At 44.4% G+C, this 24,521-nt stretch overlaps 1 protein-coding gene across 10 annotated transcripts in view; it reads right to left on the bottom strand.

The window, feature by feature from the left end:
- Positions 1-5,837: 5,837 nt before the first annotated feature.
- Positions 5,838-24,521, bottom strand: part of DPYSL2 (dihydropyrimidinase like 2) — a 92,596-nt gene continuing 73,912 nt past the window's right edge. For 5 of the 10 annotated variants that reach the window (XM_043503210.1, XM_038384693.2, XM_043503211.1 and 2 more), the window contains 6 exons: positions 21,268-21,424; positions 20,887-21,028; positions 19,663-19,833; positions 13,563-13,742; positions 11,259-11,424; positions 5,838-8,739 (listed from right to left, as the gene is read on the bottom strand). In XM_043503210.1, coding sequence (XP_043359145.1) covers positions 8,648-8,739; positions 11,259-11,424; positions 13,563-13,742; positions 19,663-19,833; positions 20,887-21,028; positions 21,268-21,424 — 908 coding nt within the window. In that variant the 3' untranslated portion in view covers positions 5,838-8,647. Of the gene's footprint in view, positions 8,740-11,246; positions 11,425-13,562; positions 13,743-19,662; positions 19,834-20,886; positions 21,029-21,267; positions 21,425-24,521 lie in introns of all 10 variants that reach the window. The other 5 variants (XM_043503208.1, XM_043503207.1, XM_043503209.1 and 2 more) reach the window with 1 other exon arrangement.

The following is a 24,521-nucleotide window of genomic DNA, read 5'->3' as shown; positions in this document are numbered from 1 at the left end:
CCCTATGCCCAGGACACTAGTTTAAAAACAACACTTTAGCTTTCTCAAATATTCAAAAAAAATGGTTAAGGCCAGAAGTACACACCATTTTCAGCCAGCTTTTGTTGAAGTAAATTTCTGAATTTTTGAAGGTTTGGCTTTTCAGTTTTTGGGGAGGGGAGGGAAACCTGAACCCCAAGTTGCTGTTTCAAATACAATTTTGTTTCCAGGAAAAAGCCATTTATTGTCAAACATTTAGCATGAAAAAATTCAAGCGGCTCTAAATTTAACTTTATCTTAGATTGTGAATGCAACACTACTTCACCCTGTTTTAACTAAACTGAAGACAATTTGAGGCCATGTTTTTTGGATTTTTACTCCTGTTTTAGCACATATAAAACTGTTAACTAAAATAATTGTGATACTACTCAAGGTTTGTTCCTAGCTGTGTTTAACGGGCTGCTCCTAGGGTTAACATGAGTAAAATCGAACTCCTGTATTCTGCCCACACTAAAATTCAGCCTAGTCTACACTAAGTTTTGCCAGAACAGTTATAGCAGCCCACTCTTCTAGCATAGATGCACTTATACTAGCAAGAATGCTTTAGCTGGTATATCTTATACCAATTCCCTATGTGAAATAAGCCATAGGGCTTTCACACCATAGAAATGCTGCCTAAAAGAAAATCCCATCCCTAACAGACATTGCCATTCCAGCAAAAATCTCTAGTGTCGACCTGTCCTTACAATCATGTTTAACGCTTGCTTAAAGCATGACTCAGAAATGAACATATCCTGATTTGCACTGGGAATGGATTTTCATTTGTTTTCAGGATTATTTGCAAAATTCCTCTCTGGTGAGACACATATTAAGGAAACTGTGAAACATTCCAGAGAATTAACTATCCTAGGAAAATGCAGTCTCTCCAGATCAGTTTCACTTTTACTCTAGGATTTCATCAGCCTCTCCGTGACATAAATGAAACGTTTGTAAAGACACATCTCTTCTGTAACTAGTCTGATAGCTAATGCTTATAGCAGTCTTTATTTTATTATAGGAGCACACTGTTGGGGCTTAAATTTGAATAATACACAAGGATATTAATCTTTAAACACGGATATACCATGAAATAGTACTATTATAGATGTGACAGGTTTCAGAGTAGCAGCCGTGTTAGTCTGTATTCGCAAAAAGAAAAGGAGTACTTGTGGCACCTTAGAGACTAACAAATTTATTAGAGCATAAGCTTTCGTGAGCTACGGCTCACTTCATCCGATGAAGTGAGCCGTAGCTCACGAAAGCTTATGCTCTAATAAATTTGTTAGTCTCTAAGGTGCCACAAGTACTCCTTTTATTATAGATGTGGTGCATTTATTAATGTATGCATATGTAATCTCACTGTAAGAAGCCACGTGCATGTTTCTGCATTTATTATGTACTAAATGGAAGGGATTCCTAGTGTTACATATGCCCCAAAAGCCTAGGTAATTTCTGTTTTACATGTCTTGCTGCCATCTAATGGTATTAGTGGGGCCTACAAAATTCTTGAGCGGGGGATTATATCGGAATACAAATCGGTTTAAAAATATTAAATCTGTGTAGCTACATTAAAAAATAAAGCGAAAGCCTGGAAATTAAAGTTGGAAAAAATCAGGGAATTTGTAGTTAAGGTCCACAAATTAGCACTAGGCTGTCATCATGGCACCAACAAGTAATCCTGTGGTGTATGTACACACGCCAATTACAGTGCTGGTGAGAGAGATCTGACTTGTAATGGGGTTCAGATAGGCACTGATCTGGCGGAACACCGAAAGTGCAATGCTGAAGTGTCATGAAAGTCGATAGAATTCAGGCATGTGCTTAAATGCTCTGCTGAACCAGGGCCATAGTTCACTGAGTTACCTGGCTAGATTAGAAAAGAGAGGTTAATAGAATGAATGGAGGTCATAACCAAGTCAATCCTAAACTGCATGGCAGGAGAGGAGGCCAGAGCCCAGATCCTCAAAGGGATTCAGGGGCCTAACTAGAGGAGGATCTGGGTCTGGCTGTCTATTGCTGCCAATAGGCAGCTGAAATACAGGGAAGGGGATGTCGGTGAGCCATGAGTGACATAGAAGGCTGATTGCATCCGATGAAGTGCGCCGTAGCTCATGAAAGCTTATGCTCTAATAAATTTGTTAGTCTCTAAGGTGCCACAAGTACTCTTTTTTTTCTTTTTATAGAAGGCTGATGTATCTGCATCTATTCTATTTATGGTAGCTGAGGATTTACAGTCCTGTTAGAAATGTGAGTGATCTGGCAGGACTGGTTAAGGAGCCTGAGGTGGGTGCTTCACGGGAATATGATGGGTAAATGTCAGACAGTAGGCTCCCCCCAGCCACAGTAAATGACATTCACCAAACAAGCACAGATTTCTCTTCCCTGGGGAGGCAAGCCAAGAAACCAAAACAACTCTCAGCCTTCCCAGGCTGAAAACAAAGCTCTCAACAGCCTGCAAGCTGGGCAATCCAATCTTCTGAGTTGTTGAGACTAGCATGTTTCTTGCCAGCCATAACTTTCCTCTTCCTTCCGTTTGTTAGCACTGTAGCTGAAATGAGCCCCAGCTGGATGTGTATTGGCCCTACATGTATGTGATCCTGACCCAACCAATGGGAAGTCTTCAGAGAACCAGAGGGGCAGTGTACACGCATATACACGGTAAGCTATGGCTAGAACTTCAGCTGCTGGAAATCTGCGTAGCTCCATTGACTCCGGTAAAAGTATTGCCAATGTATACACTCTGGCACTGACCCACTGGATCGATCTAATCTATCCATTGGTTTCCTCCTACTATACTCAAACATTTCCCTGCCTTAGATTCACATAGACAGTTGACTTGATTAATCCACATGGTCACAGAGTTATAGCACAGTGCATTACTTTACTATTCTACTATTACTTATAGCATTATTATTTCTCTAGGAGGGTTTTTAAGCACCCCATTGATCTCCCATGGGCTTTCTCTTCCTCTTTCAGAATTTTGACCACCTTTTTTGACCAAATAGCAACTTTCTAGAGCTAGCAATAGAATTTTTCAGTCACTGCTGGTGAGATGAACCAAAATAAAGGATGGCAATCATGTTTTTTCAGTCCAAATAATCTAGCTCAGGGGTTCTCAAACTGGGGAGTTGGGAGCCCCCCGAGTGTTGTGGGATTATTACATGGGGGGGTCGCAAGCTGTCAGCCCCCATCCCAAACCCCGCTTTGGAGCCAGCGTTTAGAATGATGTTAAACATATATAAAAAAGTATTTTTAATTTATAAGTGGGGGGTCACTCTCAGAGACTTGCTATGTGAAAAGGGTCCCTCGTACAAAAGTTTGAGAACCACTGATCTAGCTCAGGATGTTTTCATCAAATAAACTGTCCCACGTGACCAGGGTTTCTTTAAAACAACACATTGAGACTCTCACTGTTATGCTTTTTTTGAGCTCTCAATCTGTTTAGTTTATCAAAAAGATTGAGCAGTGACTTGATTAGTGCAGAAGTACCTCCACAGGGAGAAAATACCAGGTTAAAAAGAGCTCTTTAACCTACCAGGGAAAGGCATAACAAGAACCAGTGGCTGGAAGTTGAAGTCAGATGTTTGTATGAGAAATAAGGCACTATATTAAGTGAGGATGATTATTAATCTACTACAGGAAATGGCAGATTCTTCTTTCTGACTTCAAGCCCAGTCCAGATGTCTCTCTAGATGTGCTTTAGTCACCATAGGTGCTGGAACTAAAGGTGTGGGGCATGCTGGTGCCCCCTGGCTTGAAGTGGTTTCCATCATCTACAGGGTTTACAGTTACGTTCAATAGCTCTCAGCATCCCTGCTAGTCTCACAAGTTATTGTGCTCAATACAGGGATAATGGTGATATTTAATGGCCTGCATTATACAGGTCAGACTAAATCTAAATGGTCCCTTCTCCCCTTTAAATTCTATTAATAACTGAGGGACAGAAGCTTTTTGAGCATGTCAGATCTTCATAAACTCTCCAAATCCTAACCCGGCCTATGCTGGGCTCATTGAAAATCCCAGGATGACCACTCAGTAGGTGGAAGCCCCACCAATGTGTGTTAACTAAATATTAATGCTATGGACTAGCTTCATAGTTCAGCTCTGTTGTTGTAGAAACGCTTCAAAAGTTGAGCTTATCTAAACCCACCTTCAGATAAATCAATGCCCGAAAAAACACTCTGGAAGGGTGTTTCCATATGTGCTACTGTCTAGTGTAAGGAGGTAGTAACCAAATTGTTGCATTTCGCTGAGACTGGAGAACATAAGCAAGTTAGTCAAGTGAAGGTCTTTGCTAGAGGGCTTTTTCCTGCCCACCTGTCTCTTTCAATTCCCAACGAAATATTGTTAAGCATTGTTTGGCTCGTAGCAGTCCCTCTGTGCTTGAGAACCATTGGACTAAGACTCATAGCAAGACTGGGGCGAAGTCTGGCCCTGCTGACAATCGCTGGGGGTTTTGCCATTGACAACAATGGGGACAGCAGTTCACACCTGTGCTCAATTCCTATGCTACCACTGCTATTAACCCAGTGATATATTACTACTGTAATAAAGGGTAGCAGCACTGTTAGGGATGCTACCTTTGAGCCGAGACATTAAACCAGGGTCTCTCCTTGCCCCTGTGGAAGCTAGAGCCCACGGCATATTCTGAACGAGATGGAGAGAACATAGGCAACCGAAAGATGAATGGACACCTCATGCTTCCTAGAGCTGTATGGAGAAAGGTAATTCTGTTTTTTGGAGGATTTTGACATGGGATTTCATTCCCATTTGGAACGAAAACTAGAAAAGTTGAAATTCTCTGCAAAATGGAAAGCCCTGGGGTCTGAGAGTCCGGGCAATCTGCCTGGCTGGCTGCCCTGGAGCTTGGTACTGTGGAAGCTTACCAGGCTTATAGTTTCTGGAAGCCTGAAATCCCAGGTTGCTGCGGAATTGGGCTGGTGAACTGGCACAGAACCAGAAGAATTTCATAACCTGCCTGGCTTGCAGGGTTCTCTTAGAAACCTGCTGGGGTTCTATTGCAACTTTGAAATTGCACCATCTTTGCAAAACAGTTCAACTTTGACAAATCAGCAAATTCCATTAAAAATGGTTCATCAGCATTTACCCTAGCTCAGTTCTCTGTTTGCGTGCTTCACTCGGTGTCTGTATCCTGCATAGGGTCCAAATGGGCGCACATTGGAGGCTCGAGAGCTGTGCCAACAGCTTTAATCTCTTTGGTTCCCCTTTGTTCAAAGCAGATTGCTGTAGGTCGTTGGCCACTGCTTAACTATGTAAACTGAGGGCGTTGTTTTCAGACAAATGATTGTGGGAATTCACACTCCTCTGCTTTGCCAGATGCTGTGTTTATCAGACACCTGGTATGAAGTCTCTCAAATATTGGTGTGAATTTGCATGTGAAAGAGGCTGGCTCGAGCACTGTGAAGACAAGGCCGCAAGTTATACAGTTAGAGTAGAACAGCGCAGGGAGCAGTGGTGCAAACTGTCCCTTACTCACGTGCCTCTTAGGAGAGAGTGGTTGATTCAGTCTCCATGGTCCACTCAATCCTTAGCTTCCCCACTGAGATGACAGAAAGAAGCGCCAGCGGGATGAGTTAGTTTTGGCAATTCTTGTTGGCTAGGACTCCATCCCCTCGGGCTCGCTTCAGCTGTGACAAGCATGTTCCAAGACATGTGTAGCATGGGGCAGATCCTCAGCTACTGTAAATCAATCTTGATATCAACAGAGCTAAGCCAATCTATACTAGCTGAGGGCTGCCCTCCCCACCCCCACATACACTCATACAACACTAATCACCTCAGGACACAGATACACCTAGTGGAACCACAATATTTTGTCTTTATTAGGCGTTCCCATGGTAATATAACACAGTTTGTAAGGAATAAAACACAAGACTTTGGGATGGGGTTTACCATTGAGACAATGGTCAAATATCAGTACTTTTTGTCTACACACATGATCATCTTTAGCACTTACAGCTCCTCCTCTCATAGTTCACAATCACAAATCCAAGGGTTAAAATCCAGCTAGTATTAAATCCTACATTGTTTATTTTTAGAGCTTCAAGTCACTGCGGTTAATTGTCAGTCTCATTTTTTTCTTTAAGCATTTACATATGACATCCATTAAACAGACACAAAGCAAATGAGCTTCCACAGAAAAACATGCTTACGTAGCCTGCAAAAAATCTTTTTTTTTCCCCCCTTGTAATGAATGAACAAAACTACCTAAACAGTCAGTCGGTGAAGGGAAAAAAACAAACAAACAAGGAAGACTCAAGTGAATACTGAAGAGCTGCGAACGTTTCGTACAACTGAAACGACTTTTTTTTTTTCCTCCCCAACTTGTTCCAATTTATTTTAAAGCACAGGTGGAAAAAATAGCTGCAATATATATTAGGTTTTACTGATTACTTTAACAAAAGTGCAATCTCTGTTAGGAAAAACGAAAGACCCAAGAGTTAAACCAAAATCAAACATGGCTGGACAAATAAACACTGTCCTGGTTTTTTTGTTTTTTAAGGCTGATATTTTTGATGGAGCCTGAAGGAGTGAGGTGTTGAGATCCAGTGGGACTTAGGTACCTAAACTGCTTTAAGACCACTGGACAATCCCAGCTTTGATACTTGACAAAAGCGGATTTGGTTTTTAGTTTTTAAAAGCCTGCATATATCTATTTTCCTTAAGAACCTGTAAACACCATTTTAAGAGTGAAAATGTGGAAAAATAAAGTGAATGAACATGCAAAAATACAAACAGAAGCAGCAAGTGAGACCCCTGAATACCAGGGGACAAAAAAGACAAGGTAGGTGAGGTAATATTTTTTCTTGGACCAAGATATTACCTCATCCACCTTGTCTCCCACATATCCTGGGCCCACCAGGGCTCCACCAATGCTGCAGGGGACAAAAAGGAAGTGAAGATAAATGCTGTGACAATGGATGAAAGATTACCCTCTGTGCAAAGAACCAGACCAAGGCCCCGAGCCCTCAAAATACAGCTTGAGAAGAACTTAAATGATGCATGTGAACCAACTGCCATCTGGATCTGAAATGAGGATCATCCATTGCTTGAGCTAAAAGATCAGCACCCAATTCCTCCAAGGCATCTAATGCTCATTGATTTCCATGGGAGTTAGGCACCTAAATACCTTTGAGGATCTGGGCCTTAGCTCATAGGCACTAAGCAATCTCTATATGGGATTTAGCTAGTACATAAGGACAAAGAACTACCACTGACCCTAAATTAGGGTGGGTTAAATAAAGGCCTTTTCCTGGGTGTTTCCGGTAGAATGAAATTTGCCCTTGTGCTGTGATCTATTGTATAACAATGTCATCAATCATTGGCAAAATCCTCAGCTGATGTAAATCAGCATAGCTACCACAAAGTTGCCATTTACACCAGCTGTGGCTCTGGCCCTATAGTTGGAATGGCCCTCGGTAAGACCTTTCTTGTCTGCTTTCACGAGGGGTTTTTACACGATATTAACGAAGTTTCTTTCTATCTTAAATGATGGCTCTTGTGAGGAGGAGTTCTTCTTCTGATCATCAAAGCGGGGGGCAGCGATTGAATTTAACATACTGCCAAATGAACCTAGTTTATTGACTAAAACCTCAGCTTCTGGAGTTTCACCTCCACAAATGAAAAGCCTGTTGAGGAAATGTTTTCATGAGACTTTGTTCCAGATCCTCAGCTGGTGTCAATTAAGTCTTAGTTTAGCTTCAATGGAGCTAGGCTGATTGACACCTGCTGAGGACCTGAGACTTTTTGAGGGAGATCATAGCTTCGCTTCGAGGCCTAGAAGTGTCCATGAACTAACACAAGTATCAAGTGCTTGCTGAAATGATGCTATGAGCTCCTTCAACCAAATGATTGTGGTGAAGATCAGAAGCTATGACACGAATGGGGGAAGGGAGGTCCACTCCCGAGATGAGACTCTGCAAACACGATGGTACAAAACATTTTAAAGAAGTACTCCATTTTTAAAGTTTCCTCAATTATCTAATTTGCAGAAATATCCAGAAGAAAGAACACAGCAAAACCTCAGCCCAACTGCGTAAGATGCATCTTGTCAAATTCTAACACAGGGTTCCTATTTGTACTAAGATACCCGGTAAGATCACAGAATGATTGTGAGGGGGGAGAACGTTGATATAAGTTTAAACTTGTGTTCCTCTGCCCTCATTTAGCTGTGCTGTTTCAGGTCAGGACCCAAAGGAATATCCAGTTTAAAAACCCTTTGAATTACTGCTGCGTTGGACGTCTCAAAAAGCAATTTTTATTTTTTTAAAAAAAGGCAGCTCCCGGAAAATTCACTTTATCCTTCCTTTGTCAAGAGATGTTTAACGGGAACAGAGTGTGTCTCAAACACCCTCTTTAAACTGATTTTTTGCATGTCCAGCGTATCAAACGGGTTGTTTCTTTAAATGTGGTGGGATCGGGGGGTGGGGAGGAGGGAACTGAGTGGGATCGGTGACGATGAGGAGGATGGATTGAGGGGGACTGAAGTGGCACCATAGCACACAGGTTGCCCGCAGTAACCGTCACAGGCTCTAAAAGAATCAAAAGGGCCTCCAGGTACCCTGCCCCCTCCCCTGGTCCGCTAGGCGGCCTCGGAGAGGTTAGTTCCTTAACCCAAGCTGGTGATGTTGGCACGTCCACCGGGCGGCGCCACTATGCGCTGAGTAGTGCGGCGGGGGATATTGTCGTCGATCTGTGCACCTGGAAGGACACAGAGAAGAGGCCACGTCAGTGCAGTGCTGGAGTTGAGTAGCTTTCAACGCAGTAACGTAGACCCGTCACATTGCCGGCCGTCTGTGGCCTGCATTTAGCCCGTGGGTCTAAAAGGATGCAGCTCCACTGGAATAGATAATAGCCTCTTAGGCCAGGTTGAATTAAGTCCCATGGCCCAGTTCCTCAAAAAGGTATTTAGGCACCTAATTTCCATGGAAATCAACTGATTTCCAGCCTTGGGGAATCACGAAACAGGCAGCTGTTCTGCAAGGTCGGGGATCATCATGTCCTGAATTGCTCTAATCCAAACCCACAAGGACCAGCACTGCAGAGTGCAGCACGTTCTCTAGTGGAGTGAGTCCTAGTCTTCTCTGCTGAGGCCACCCCATTCATTAAGATGTTGGGTCCTGAGACGTGGATTAGATTGAGAGCTCTAGGGAGGTTGGTGGCCACCGGCTATCCGTGCTAATGGCTTTGTGGGGGAGTGAGCAGAATGTTGAACTGCCAACCTAGAAGAGAGGTTCTCTATGCCCAGGCCACAACGAGGGAGCGCTATCTGGCCCATAGCGAAGCCCACGGGAGCTTTAACCTCGGCTCACTTGTTCTTGCTGCATCAGGTGCGCAATGGAAGGGCTCTAAATTGGCTGCGTGGGATATAAAGGGGGAGAGACTGCTGAGCAGGAAGTTAAGGCTCTGTGCCCAGAGAATGGGGCTGGACATAGGACTGACTCCGGGGTTGCAGAACAGCAATACTAAAAACAGACAAGACTGTGCTACTGTTTCAGTGGAAGCTCTGAGCAGCAGCAGCGGCCCTGGAGCTGCCTGCAGATTCAGGGAAGGGGTACCGCATCGGTTCACGCTGTTTTACGATGGTCCTTTGTGATCACAAAGGGCTAGGTTAGACTGTGCAGAAGCAGAGGGCACTGGGAAAGCTTTCAAGGGGCAGGCTGGTGAGTGGAGAAATTTGTTAGTCTTTTCCCCTTCCTCCCAATGCTAACTTGGTTTAATTGCTGATTAGAAGCATCTTCTTGGGAGGAAACTCCCTCTCCTGGCTTTCCCTGTTTTGTAGCTTCTGCTGAGGCATGCTGCTGGCTTACTTGCCCTTTATCAAATACTTGGTCTACCCACTCCTCCCAGCTAAGTTAACTTAGTGGGAGACCTTGCCATATTTGTTGTGGAAGGAGGGATCTCATTAAATCATCATTCTGATCCTCAACCTATTGCTTCAGCACAAAATGAGAGAGATGTGTAACACTTGCCTATGCTGAGAACCTCAAGCCACAAGCGAGTTTCACTAGAACCATGTGGAAGAACTTTTTTAATGCTTGCTTTAAAGTCAGCTAAAAGCACTGCAAGATGCCTCTCTCTGAACAAAACTAATGCGTTCCTCTAAACTGCAGACAGCCCACCCTGGTTTTGGTTAGGCGATTGCTTTCCTTCAGGGAATAGAACCAAAGCAGCTGCACACTGCTCCACCAGCCAACATGAAGTTCCCAGCTATCTTATCAGCTGTTTCATCAGAACTGCCCTCCTGGTTTCCATAACTACATCTCCAAGTTCAAACCCATCCTATTCTTTCATTGTGTTGTTCCAGCTTCCACCCTGTAATTCTGGCCTTCTAGGTAGGTACTCTTACTTTACTCTGATTTTAGCCTTCTATGGACTAGTCACTGACCTGGACACCTCCCCCCCCACTCCCCCAAAATTAAAACTTTCTATTCCCTCACTTTTGTCAGAAAATTTTGGATTTTCATTGATTTTTTTTTTTGACAAATCCAGAAAAGTTTAAGTTTTGGCTTTAATCAAAAGTCTTCTATGCAGAAAAAGTGAATTTCCTGATCAGCTCTCAATTTAGCAGCAAGGTAGCCTTACCCCTCTTCTCTGGATCTATCTCCCAGACACTGAGTCACTGTCTCTTCATACTTCATCATTAAACCCCCTCTTCCCAATTCAGGACAAATCTTCTCTCTGCAGTATCCTGTGATGGTATACAAAACTGCCCACGCCCTACAAAACTGCCTCGCTCTGCCCTATATGGGCCAGATCCCACATACCTGGTGTACACCAGCCTGGCTCCATAGAATCTGGCCCTGAATGTCAATCTTTGGGCCACTCAAGACTGATCCATAAAGGAAGCTTGTGTAATTGTGGCTAATCATGGCTGAAAAAAACTCTGCCATAGACTTTGCAAGATAAAAAGTGAAAAATACAAAGTGCCAGATCCTCAACTGGCAAAAGTCTACAATAGTGCTACCTAACTTGTATCCCAGCTTGGGGTCCTGCCCTTTCAAGTGGATGGAGATATAGATTCCTTTGCTTTGGCACTGAAATAAATCAGAATTCTAGGAGGGCTTCTATCTAGATTTTTCCTTCTGCTGTGCAATTAATCTCATTCCTATAAACCCTCCCCGTCCCTGCCTTCTCTAGTTATTGCAACCGAACCCACGGCCCCACAAGAAAACAACCAAGATTTCAACGTAATAATTTAGCCATACATAAGTATGTACCAGACAAGCTAAATCCAGACTGGTGCAGGTTCCTGACAGGTGGGGCCTGCTGTTTGGCTGGAGACGTCTTAGCCGAGGATGCTGGTGTGACAGTCTTCGGTGTCACGGATACTTCGCAGACGGGCCCATCATACAGGCCTCGGGGGACGCCCCGCAGCTCAGCCAGCTGGAGAAAACACAAGCAATGAGCCTCCACCCAGCAAAGCTAAAGGCAGCGTTAGGAAGAGACCTGAACTGGGACCAGATGTCACCAAGTCAAAGATGTTTGATTCAAGGTTCAGTTTTTGCACTAGAATTTAAAAGCCACATCTCTGCATGGTGCTGATGCTGATTGAGAACTATGGCTGTTCAACTGCACAAGTAAAAGGAAGACCAGCCTTTGCTCAGTTGGCTGCAATAATTTATTTTGCATTGAATGAAAATTTCACTAACTGAGAGAAGGTCAACCAGACCTGGCCGGGAAATCAATTTTTCTGGTGACCCAAATATCCCAAAATCATGGGATTCCACATTAATCCTCCTGGGCCTCCAGTAGTATAAATCCATTGGCTTCAAAGCACTGCAAATCCATTTTTTCCCCCCATCAACATTTCAAAACACATTCACAAGGAGTCTCACTTGCAATGAATACTTTGACAAAAGTACAATCCCAAGCTACAGCTCACGAAAGCTTATGCTCAAATAAATTTGTTAGAATCTAAGGTGCCACAAGTACCTTTTCTTTTTGCGAATACAGACTAACACGGCTGCTACTCTGAAACCTCTGATTCTATCCAGCAGAGGGGAGTGTTGCAAATACATCAGTACAGCATGGACTATTTCCCTTTAAAGATTGACAAGTTAACCTATACGTATAATTACGCTACCGATCCATTTTGAAAAACTCCAGGGACCAGATCTTCAGCTGTTGTAAATCTATATAGCTATGCTGATTTCAGTACAGCTATGCTGACTTCTACTGGCTGAGGATCTCTCTAATTGCTTCTGGTTTGGCTTTGTATATCCTTTTTTAAACCAATTTTTGCCTCAGCCTAAATTCACTGTTTTTCAAAAGCAGAAATCGTCTCACTCTATTGGTTTCAATTCATAATAGAATGTCAGGCTGGAAGGGACCTTGAGAAGTAGTCATGTCCAGCCCCTTGCACTGAGGGAGGGCCAAGTAAACCTAGACCATCCCTGACAGGTTTTATCCAGCCTAGTCTTAAAAACCTCTAATGACCGGGATTCCACAATCTCCTTTGTAAGCCTCTTTGAGAGATTTTCCTAATATCGAACCTAAATCTCCTTTACTGCAGACGAAGCCCATTACTTCTTGTCCCACTTTCAGTGGACATGGAGAACAACTGATTGCTGTCCTCTTTATAACCGCCCTTAACATATCTGAAGACTTAGCAGGTTCCCCTTAGCCTTCTTTTCTCAAGACTAATTATGCAGTTTGTAACCTTTCCCCGTACGTCAGGTTTTCTAAACCTTTTGTCATTTTTGTTGCTCTCCAATTTGTCCCTCTTTCCTAAAATGTGGCGCCCAGAACTGGACTCGGTACTCCAGCTGAGCGGAGAGGGACAATTACCTACCATATCTTGTATACAACACTACTGTTAATACTCGCCAAATTTTTAGCCTTTTTTCCCCAACCATCACATTGACTCATGATCCACTTTAACCCCCATTCCTCTTCAGCAGAACTACTGCCCAGCAGTTACTCTTCATTTTGTAGTTGTGCATGTGATTTTTCCTTCCCAAGTGCAAACATACTCAATTGAATCTTCCAAAACTTTTGAATTTAAACCAACAATGCTGCAAACCAAATCGCAAGAGAAACAAACTATTTGCCTGAAACAAGTGCAACTAGCCTAGTTTCATTGTTTGAAGATCAATAAAATGCAAAGGGAACAAAGTAAACAACATAATTAGTTTTAGTTTAACAGTGTAAATTTATCTGGATGATAGTGTTTAAGTTGACTATTTTCTTTTCCTATTGTGACAGGATGCTAGTGCTTTGCAGAGTCATTTTGTTGACTCACCCTGACCGCCAGACCAAATTGTTCTTACTAGTTCTTCTTACTCCTGTCTGTCTGACAGAGGGAATTTAGGAGCAGAGACAAAGCTTCTGCAGGGATAGCCAAGCTCAGACTTAGGTTACAAAGTTATTTTAGAAAATAAAAGCCAACTCAGGGAAGAAAGTAAATTTGGACAATACCCACTGTTTTCTCTATGGAAGAAGCGGGATGGGGATGTCACCTGTTCACCAGCCCTGTAACATAGAAGCTTCATGAGCTAACTAGCATTCATTGACATACTCACCCTGCTCCTTGCCTTGATGCGCTTGTAAACGAAGTCAGGGAATGGTTTCCTGGGGATGTATCGTCCAGAGCCCTCAGTTGCATGGAGGTTCCCATCCTCCAGCACAATCTTTCCCTGGCTGATAACCACCAATGGAGACCCACGGCATTCCATGCCTTCAAAGATATTGTATTCCAGAGACTAGGACAAAAAGAAGACATCAGGACCAAGTGTTCATCCCAATGCAAGATGCCATGTCTTAGGCTACCACCTAGTAAGAATTCCCCCCCTCCTCTCCAGTTTTTTTTTTTTTTTAAAAACGATCCATGCTGATTCACAAATTTTAGAGTTCAAGTGAGAGAGAGAGGTGACAATGTCGCTGCACTCGCCACCAATATATGTGATGACATAAAAGCAATAGTAATTAATGTCTTTACGCAGGCAGAAGTCCCAATGGGGCACAAATTAGAATGATGAACAAATGCCAACAAGTTCAAATTTGGATGCACTATAGTTTAACCTCGTAGGCTTGGATCCTCACGGGGCCTAGTCCATGGCTGACAAAGGGATTTAGGAGCTTGATCCAAAGCCCTTGGAAGTCGTTCCCTGTTAGGCCCGATTTTCAGAGGTGCTGAGTACCAGCCGGTCCTACTGCTCCCACATCGTGGAACAGAAGGACGGTCACATGGTTACAGCCCTTGACAGGGACTCCGAAAGGTTCCATTCTCAGTTCTGCCACAGACTTCTGTCACGTGGACAAGTCACTTTAATCCCTCTTTTTGCCTCCATTCCCCCTCTGTAAAATGGGAATGGTAAATAGTGTTGCTTGTAAAAAATTCTATGTAAAAATGCCAGGATCACATTTTTTCTTGTTTCACTTTGACCCCCTCTTCAGAAGTTTGGTGGGTTTTTTTCCCCCCTCCCATCCTTTACTTGTCACGTTGATTTAGATTGTAAGCTCTTACTGTGTTTTGAGCAGTGCCTAGCACAATGCAGCCCTGATCTCATCAAGGGCCCTGAGGTACCACACTGATATAGATTAAGGTCTACATTTTAAAATAGTCATTCACACACTTGTTTTTAAAACCAGATCCTGCCTGTTTTAGCCCAGGATAGTCCTTCCTACACTATCTATAGAAATTCATGCTATCTTCCCAGGTTTTTTTTTTTAAACTTACATGGATATCATTAAATAGTATAAAGTCCTGAGGGATTATCCTAATAATAAACAATATTTAGTAAATCAGTCCCTCTGAAATACTCCTGCTATATCAACCTGAACAAGCTTTATTCTAAGGACATGTAAATAAAAGACAAAGATCATGTAAGAGAGAAGCAAATAACAGCCTGCTTTATGCTCAGAGTATTGTATGCATCATTAATCTATTTGTATTCTATTATTGCAATCCATCCTGTGACAGGGTGTACAGACCCCCTGCTGGAGACCTCATGGCCCTGAGGGCAGTGGAGATGGTCCTCCAGCTGCCCTAGAGTGGCTGTGTGGGATGCAGCCAATCAGGGCCCAGCAGCCTAGTATAAGAAGAGCTGCAGGGCAAGAGGGAGTTCAGTTCCTTGCTGGAACTGTAGGCCTGAAGATGGCTGATGGAGCTACAGAACCCTCGACAGGGCAATGCTGCCAGAAGCCAGGGCGAGCAAGAAGAGCCCTGAGCTGGTTGCTGGACTCCATTAGGACAAGGCCCTGAAGTAAGGGTGAAGATGGCACGGGGCCACAGGGAGGTGGCCCAGGGCATTAGAGAAGCCATGTGACATAGTTAAAGGGACACAGCCAACAGCTGTGATCTACAGGGTCCACAGGCTGGGACCTGGAGTAGTGGGCAGGCCTGGGTCCATTAGCCAGTGGGGGGACGTGGCCCGGCCATTGAGGCACCCCAAAGGGGGAACTGAACTGAAGTGGCCCAGCTGAAGCCAGGAAGCCTCAAAGAGGGTGAAGACATTGTCTCCAGGGAGGGAGCCGTAAGTCAGAGCAGGGACAATCTAAGTGTGTGCAGGCATGCGCACTTGGCCAAGGGGGCACTCATGAGAGGGGAGTGCACCCCATTACTGGTCTCAACTCAAATCAGAGCTCTATTGTTTTAGTTGAGATGCGTATCTTTGAGCACACCTTCTGCGTAAGGTGAACAGGCTGTGAGAATTTGATCCCCAGAAGGAGGGCACTGAGATTGCTTTTTCCTAGTGTACTGTTTTGTCTTTAGGCAATAAAATGGCTAAATTCAGTTATTTGGTGTTTTGAGAATGAATCATGAGTGTAGTCAAACAATTGGAAACACCTCTGAGTCACTAATACATAGAGTAGAAGCATACAGATACAGCTCAGTGATGGTTAAATATATATATCTATATCTATAATCCTAATTAGATTAAAGATAAATTTTGAGCTTTACAAAATGGTGTTTGTGTCAACATTTGGGTTGACTCAGGGAGGAGGGCAATCTTCTTTTACCTAATAGGGTTGCTCACTTCAGTTAATGGGCTTTGAAATATTTGGTTCAGGGGTGGCGATGGGAGGAAACAGGAATTCCAGAAGAACCCCTGGAAAATGCTCCACCCCTTAACTGTACTGGCAGGAAGCGTTCTACTAAGATGTTGTTTGGGAACAGGTATTCTTGTGATCATCTCGGCGGAGGGAATAGCAACTTGATCCAAGTCACTTTTGCAGAGTTCATGATGGAGTCTGCTCTTTCAGTGTGTTATAACTATGGGTGGGTTTGACAGCAGCTTTACCATGCGACTGGAGGTTAAACCTAAAAGCAAATGGGATCCAGTCTGAAAAAAAGTTGTGGTTGCCCAGAAGAGAGCTAGGATAAAAGCACAGGAATTAGGTTAGTTCCAAGTACAACAGTTTCCCTCTCTAGCTTTAATGTTTCCTTGCCCAAGAGGGGCACAGCTGTAAAATCCTGGAAAATGCGGTGTTGCTTTAACATGTAAAAACAACAGAATAAGCTGGTGCCCCATAATCACTAGTTCTGCTTCTGCAGCGGTTAATAGCTTCTCCTGAGTTTCAAACCAGCTTTGGTTTTATCTTTAGTAAAACATTGTTCCTTTAAAATAAGGGATGCTAATAATTCTTCGCGTGTATCACTTTTGCCTCCATCGCCAAGTGCATAAGAGGTCCTACGGATGCAAAACAACTAACAGATGCTATATGGGGCAAGTTCCTGACCTGGAAAGCTTAGTCTTCTGTCAAGATGCCACTGGGAGGGGCAAGATCAACAGAAGAGCATTACAATCATGTATGAGACCCAGCGGTCACAGATGACCGGGGCCAAAAGTCTATACAGCATATAGTACAGTGGGAATGGGCTGGGGCTTCCAGTTGCTACTGTAACCCAAATAAGGGATGACAAAACCATCTAAAGAGTCTCCCTACAACCTCATCGGTCTTTTCCCTCCCACCCCTCCATCTTTTTATAACCAAGTGTTGAAGCCTTTAAGGCAAGGGCCACCTCTTTACTTCATGTTTATACAGCACCTAGTACAATGGGGATTTGATCCCCCAACTGCAGCCTCGAAGTGGTATTGTAATATAAAAAATATTAATGCCTCCTTGGAGACTGTTGAGGCTATCAACATGCCGTTTAGAAATGAATGTCTATTTTATGTACTGCTTGTACCTATCTGGACAGTGACAGGTTCTCTGTCTGGATGGGTAGATATCTGCATGAAAATTAGATATTTGTTGCTTACGAGTTAGTGGTTTGTGCTGTTTGTCTTCAGTTGAAGTCTCTCCTTTGTTGGGGTTTTAAAAGGTAGCTTTTGAGAGGTATTGGACTAGCAGCTTGAGAGAATGAGGCCCAGATTTTCCAAGGTATGTAGGCACCTACCTCCCATGGATTTCAATGGAAGTTAGACCTAATTACCTCTAAGGAGGTAGGCCTGAGGTCCTCCATCTGCAGGGCTGATAGGGCAGTCCCACAAACATGCTTTAACCTGATATTAAGAGGCCATTTTTGGGAAGTATGAGGGTCACGCACTGGGCCCTTGACTGACAACAAAGCCAGAAATTCTCACACACACCCCTAGTAAGTAATGTGCATAAAAGTCCTGTTGAAAATCAAGGGGACTTGTGCTCCTAAATCAGTAAGTCTTCTGAAACTCTCTCCAGGGTGGGTCTGATTCTCCTCTGCTCTATTCTGGCTGTATACTACCCTAGCTCTCATGGCACTGGCTAATTGGATGGAGTCAATCCTGATTATATTGCTGTAAATCCATGGAAAATCAGGCCCTGTATGTTTTGTGATACAGACCCATGCCTTTTGGGAACCCACCACACTTGCATCATACAGACAAAAAGAAGCCATCAGGCGGCAAGAATTTTCAGATGCTACCAGACAAAGCAGGACTTGATCTAGCCCCTAATCACCATCTATTGAGCCACTCAGTCCTTGTAAACTATGTTTTACATAAAAGAAAAGGAGGACTTGTGGCACCTTAGAGACTAACAAATTTATTTGAGCATAAGCTTTCGTGAGCTACAGCTCACTTCATCGGATGCATTTGGTGGAAAATTCTTCCCTCTGTTTTTTCCACCAAAGGCATCCGATGAAGTGAGCTGTAGCTCACGAAAGCTTATGCTCAAATAAATTTGTTAGTCTCTAAGGTGCCACATGTGCTCCCTTTTTTTTTTGCGAATAGAGACTAACATGGCTGCTACTTGGAAACCTGTGTTTCATATAGGCTCTTTCATCCACCATAACAAAGTTATTAGCCCAGTTACCAAGTTAGATAGTGTTAAGGAACACAAAAGCAAGCCAAAATCTATTTTTTTTAAAGCCTTTGTTAATGTAGGATCCAATCTATGTAGGAAAATTTTGCTGCTTCAGCAGTGGAATGAATAAAGCCATTCATGGAAAATGCAGAAGGAGGTTTTTCCAAGGAAACACTCAAGTTTTTAAGCCAGCAGCTAAACCAGTTGTAAACAGACCCATATACTGGTTGTTCTCTCTCCTGTCCTCCTGCAGGGCCATGGGGAACTTCAGCTGGCCCTGCCTGCTGATAGTGGTAGGTACTGTCTCATTTAGAATGAGACCTACTTAGTCAACTGCTGGAGCACAGGCTTAAGGAGCTGGACTCTCAGCTGCTGTAAATTAATAGAGCACCAGGAGAGCTCAATTGATTTATTCCAGCTGACAATCTGGCCCATAGACTTGCAGGCCAGAAGGAACTACTCTCATTCAGCTAGTCTAACCCTTTGAATTGCACAAGGCACAGAAATCTCACAGCCAGCATGAAAGCTCCTGGTTAAACTAGGCTGTGTTTTTAAGTGAGAGGAATTCAGGCTGCAAAATCTGAATCTGTCATTCAAACTCTGCAAAGTTCAAGAGTACGCTTGGATCCAGATGTCTGATTCTACCCACTATAATGACTAGGAAGCCATCGGCAAAACTTAAGTCTCAAAAACCAGTTCATAACTGTGCTCATTTTAGGTTTAAACTGAACACTACCCCCCCCCCCCCCCGCAAGAGAGACACTGCACCATTTATTAGCTGAAAAATGACCCCCAGAATGCAGACCGCCCTAAGTGTGAAACCACTGTTCCTAGTCCTATGTTTGTGGGCCAGCGAACACTTATTTGCTCCTTCATGCTACGGGTCCTGCTGTGGCAGTGTGCACATGGGGTGCATGGTCTCAGGGGGACACTACAGGACAGTAATTATAACAGTGGGTGTAAGTGTGAAGGATGTGGCTTTATGGCAGATTTTTCATCTTCCCTTGGAGTGCCAAGGAGGGATCATGCATCAGAATCAGGTGTGCATCAAACAAACACTCTCAATTCCCTTGGATCAGAGGGAGCTGTCAGGCACATTATGGAGAAAACCAGTCCAGAATTCTCTCTATGCATAGTGCTCGGCTACAGAGGCCTGGTCTACGCTTAAAAAATTAGCTCAACCTGGCTTCGCTGCCCAGGGAGGTGAGAATTTTCACACCCGGAGCACTGTAGTTAGGTCAACCTAACCCCTTGTGTAGCTGCGACTATGTCAGTGGAAGAATTCTTCCATCGACCTAGCTGTGGGAAGCCTCTGTACTACGGTACTACAGCAGGTCGGCTGTAGCTTGGTGCAGAAGGGAGGGTAGGCAGGGCTCAGCTGCACAAGGTACTCACTATGTTATGGGTCTTGGCCGAGATTGTTTTGATACAGTCAGGATCCCAGATGACAAGGTCAGCGTCAGAGCCTACGGCGATGCGGCCCTTCCGTGGGTACAAGTTGAAGATCTTAGCGGCGTTGGTGCTGGTTACAGCCACAAACTGGTTCTCATCCATTTTACCAGTCACCTGGTGAAGGAGCAAAGACATCACTGCATTAGCAAAGCACAAACCTGTACTAACGCAACTAGCTAACAGCATCTCCTGCCGAAAGCAGATTCCTGAGGGCCTTGTGTTAGACAGAGATTTGTTACCATTGGATGGAGGAGGTGACTGGCTTTGTACAGACAACATTACTTATTAATTCTAACAACCAAGCTCTGTTAGTATCTTTCCTTCAAAGATCTAAAAGCGCCATAATACCTTGTTCTTATTAGCAGTAGATCTCAACACACTTCTTTTTTAAAAACAAAAACAAAGAAGGTCACTGCTATTATCCCCATTTTCCAGTGGGGAAAACTAAGGCACAGGGCGGGCAAGTGGCCTGCCCAAGGTTACCCAATCAATCAGTGGCAGAGCACCCTTGTCTCCCAAGTCCCAATCCAGTGCACTATTCACTAGGCCACGCTGCCTCCCTACAGCAGTGCAAATCTTAATCAAGCAGCACCCAACCTGCCTGTGGGATCAGTTTATTAGACAGTTTACAGATGAGGAATCTGAGTCAACACAGAGAATAGAGGTGGAAAGAATTACATTTCCTCCGTGAGGGCTGGAGAACTTTGAGCCAGTTTTTAGTCTCTGATTCAGCCCCTTGAGAAGGGATACCTAGGGCCCTATGTTCAACTCTTGTGCAGCCCTGGTATAGTAGCATTGTTGGGGGTGGGCCAGAGGAGACATGCAAGGGACCAGAGGAAGAGTCACCAGCGTGCGCTACACTGACACTTCTAGACTACAAAGCAGCCTACAAGCAGCTATTAAGGGTGCTCTAACTCACACCAGCCTGCTATTGCAGCCCAGAAGTGGGAAGGAGCAAAGGTGAGTCTACCTCTAGGCAGACAACGTTCACTAGATTCTGGTTTAAAGGTCACTTTCACTTTTTTGTTTTGGTGTGTTAGTGCCCTTTTTAGATGCTAAACAGGGGAATAAAAAAAAAATGGGGGGGCGAAACAAAATGTAACCCAACCATGTAACTGAGCTCCTCAACTAGAGGACGGATGGGAATCGGACCCCTGAGTGACCTACCACAGCCTTATCCCAGATGATGGACATTCTTTCTTCAGTCCCATTGGTTCCTTCAGGGATCAGGGTAAAGTTGTCCTTTCCAACAGCTTTCTGGGCAGTGTTAAAGGTGCAGTGGGCACTGCCAGTTACCTGCAGGTCTCCGCTGAAACCCAAATGGGGGGGGGGGGGGGAAATGGGGTAATTACTTTATTTTCACAGCAAATTAACAGCCTCAAGTCCTCAGAGAGCCCAGGACCTTCTGCACCAGAGCACAGCACTCTACCCTTGAGCTAAAGATGCAACTCTGTAACCGGAAGTTACCTTTGGTGACCACCCACTAGCAGAGAATGCGTAATGTGCTCAGACCGCATGTTCTGTGAACACGCAGCCTCGTCTACTCACCAAGCCAGCAGGGAGTTGAGAAAATCAGGAGTGGTTGGGTCAGGGCTCAGTGGTGGGGAGGTGACAAAGGCTGCAGCCTTGACCCAGTTCTTACTCCAGTAATGAGATCCATCGGTCCCCAGGCTTGCTGTGATGGGCTCACCATACACCACGGTGCCTACGGGGCAGAAAGACACCAACAGGACAGCTCTAAGCACCACAACGCCAGCAGAGCAACATGCATCTCCAACCTCTCCGTGGGGCACCTGCCATCCTTCTAATTAAGGGAGAACAGGGAGGTAACTTGCCCCTAGGGACATTATCCCATAACTACAGCAGGATTTCTTACACCTTCCTCTGATGCAGCTGATAGCGGCCCCTGACAGAGGCAGGATACTGGACTACATGGTCCGAAGCAGCATAGCAACTGCCCCGCTCTATCCTGTTGCTAGACCCCAATCCAATCTATTTGTTACAACAAATTACATGATGCCAGGTGCTATAAGTGCCCCAAAATTAAGGCTGGTGAAATCTGAACCAACACAAACTATATGGTTTGGCCAAAAACTTTATCCGAAACAAAATTCTGTCCCTGTTACCCCCACACCTTGTTTGCAGTATCTCCAATATGCTGGAGTGTATTCAAATGTAAACATTTCATTGGTATGGAGCCGCACCCTGCTAATAGAAAAACACGATGTAAATAACGAAGTCAGCGCTGTGTATGAAATGCTTATTTGCTGATGAGACAATAACCATACCATTCCCATTTCTACAGCATCTCATGCTTGAGGGACCAGCTTAGATCACCGTCATTAGACAAGGCTGCCTGGTTAAGAGCTCCCTCAGAAGTAGTCATGCTACCACCACTTGCCATTATCTTATCTATGACCTAAATTTTTCACAAGCCCCTGGTCATTCTGGGTGCCCCGCTTGAGAAACCTTAATAATGATACCACCACCTACCTCTTGTATAGAGCTTTTAATCAGGAACTCTCAAGGGTCAGTGTCATTATCCATTTTATAGATGGGGAAACTGAGGCACAGAACAGGGACATGCCTTGCCCAAGGTCAGGCAGCCGCCCAGTGACAGCAGAGATGGAAACAGAGCCCATGTCTCCTGCATCTCAGTCCCCTGCTCTATCACTAGGCCTTTGGGTGACCAGACAGCAAGTGTGAAAAATCAGGACAGGGGGTGGGGGGTAAATAGGAGCCTATATAAGAAAAAGACCCAAAAATCTGTCCCTATAAAATCGGGACATCTGGTCTACCTAGGCCTTATGGCCTCACAGAGGCCTGGTTTTCAGAGTATGGGTATTCCACATTTTCTGAAACTCAGGTCCATTTATGGCATCTCGGGTCAGGCCCCCAAAACTGTCAGTTACCTTTGAAAACATAGGCTTCTCAGTGTTTGTGAGTTAACAGTGAAGGTTTGTTCCTGAGGAGCATTTAGAGCAGCAGAAGTTGCCAGTTTATTAGATCCCTCATAATGGGACTGTACAAATAAGAGCTGGGGGGGGGGTGGGAACAGAGTGTCGGAAGGCCCATTACAGGATAAATCAGAAGGGATCTGATAAAAAAATGTAGCAGAATGAAGATTTTGTTGTATTTACAGTAACGCTGTCATAAACAGACTGGGGCCCATAGTGCAAGGTGTTGTACATACATACATACATACACACACACACACAGAATCTCTTCCCAGAAGAGTTTAGAGAGTCTAAATAGAAAGGACAGACAAAGGGTAGGAGAAAGGAAGTATCATCCTCATTTTGCAGAGGGGGAACTGAGGCACAAAGAAGATAGATTTTTTTTTTTTTCCCCCAATGTCTGTGGTACAGCAAGGAAATGAAACCAGATCTCTTGAGTCACAGTCCAGTGCTTTACCCACAAGACCTCTTTAGAGAAGAATTTTTAACCACAGGCGGGAACAGCCCATGTTTCAGGACATGATACTTTATGGGGGTGGGATACAAGATCGTTGTCTGCACACAGAGCACACACTGGAGGCAACTTCAGACGCCCTGATAGCTGCTAGTGGCACTGAACTACTAAGCAACTGAACCCCTCACTGCGGCATCCAAGCACAGATCCTTATTGTGCTACTACTCACGTGCAAAGAAGGCATCTGTGGGTTTTCAGACACCAAGACACCAAGAATAGGCAAAAAGCGGGGCAAAGAGCATCGAATCTGGCCACTTTCCTGTGACAGTGCACTGAAGGTGCATCCTAGAGAACAGGCCTTGAGCGTGGATCGTAATGGCTTGGCCTCCTACCCCATCATTGGGACTGTTTAAGAGACAATTATCTAGCCAAAGAAGAGCCTACCAGGGAGAACTTGCAGCAAACAGGTTCAGGGGTCATGAAACTGGAACAAGGCAAAGGGCACACTGGATGTGAAAGGGAAGCCTGTTTATACCCAATACATTGGAGGAATTGTTCTCGCAAGCTATCTTTCGTTTTGCAGGACTGCCACGGACAGTGTCTGCAAGGAATATTCACCATGCAAATGCCATCATGTGCATCTGGCTTTACATAAAGTTCTTTTTTTTTTTTCTTCCCATTAAGAAATCAATTACCTTTTGTTCATTCCTCTGGATGTTCTTCAGTGACTCATTCTCAACCCTCTCAGGATTGTGGGTGCCGGCTGTGTGGCTCTGTTGTGCAACTCTGCTTTGCATGCCATTTTTTTAAGCTTGTGTAACGTATACAAAAAGTCACCTACTGAGGCATTTGCCCTGGAATTGTACATAAGCTACCACCAAAGAAAAAGAATGGCCTAGTAGTTAGAGCTCTCTCCTACAAGATGAGACAGACTGCCGCAACTGCCTGCACTACCCCAAACCTTGTGTGTGACCTTGGCCAAGTCATTTAGCCTCTCTGTGGCTCAGTTCCCCAGCTGTAAAACGGGGATAATTTTTCTCTGCCTCCTAGGGGTACTATTAAAAGATTTTGAAGCATTCGGAGATCTATTGAGAGCTAGCAAACAGGAGCAGGAACCAGGGGAGTTTTGTGAAGAGCGACAACATGACCCTTGACGCAAGTCTGAATGTTAGCGCATTTGTCACGTGCTTGCTTGACTGAAGATTGTCGTGTTGTCTGTGGGTGGGGCTGGGTGCTACGCAAGACTCAGAGCTTCCTAACAAGGCAGTCGCCATCCATCCATTAATCTCTAATGCCTTTAGGATCCCTTGACAAGGGGCCGCGGCTAACTCATGGAAAACGGGCTTAAAAAGCCAGCTCCTAAACCACCAGAGGAGCTAGTGAAAGGGTGA

The sequence above is a fragment of the Dermochelys coriacea genome, chromosome 26 (genome assembly GCF_009764565.3).
Source record: "Dermochelys coriacea isolate rDerCor1 chromosome 26, rDerCor1.pri.v4, whole genome shotgun sequence".
In the NCBI taxonomy this organism is placed as follows: Eukaryota; Metazoa; Chordata; order Testudines; family Dermochelyidae; genus Dermochelys; species Dermochelys coriacea.
This window is presented reverse-complemented; position numbering and strand designations above follow the sequence as displayed.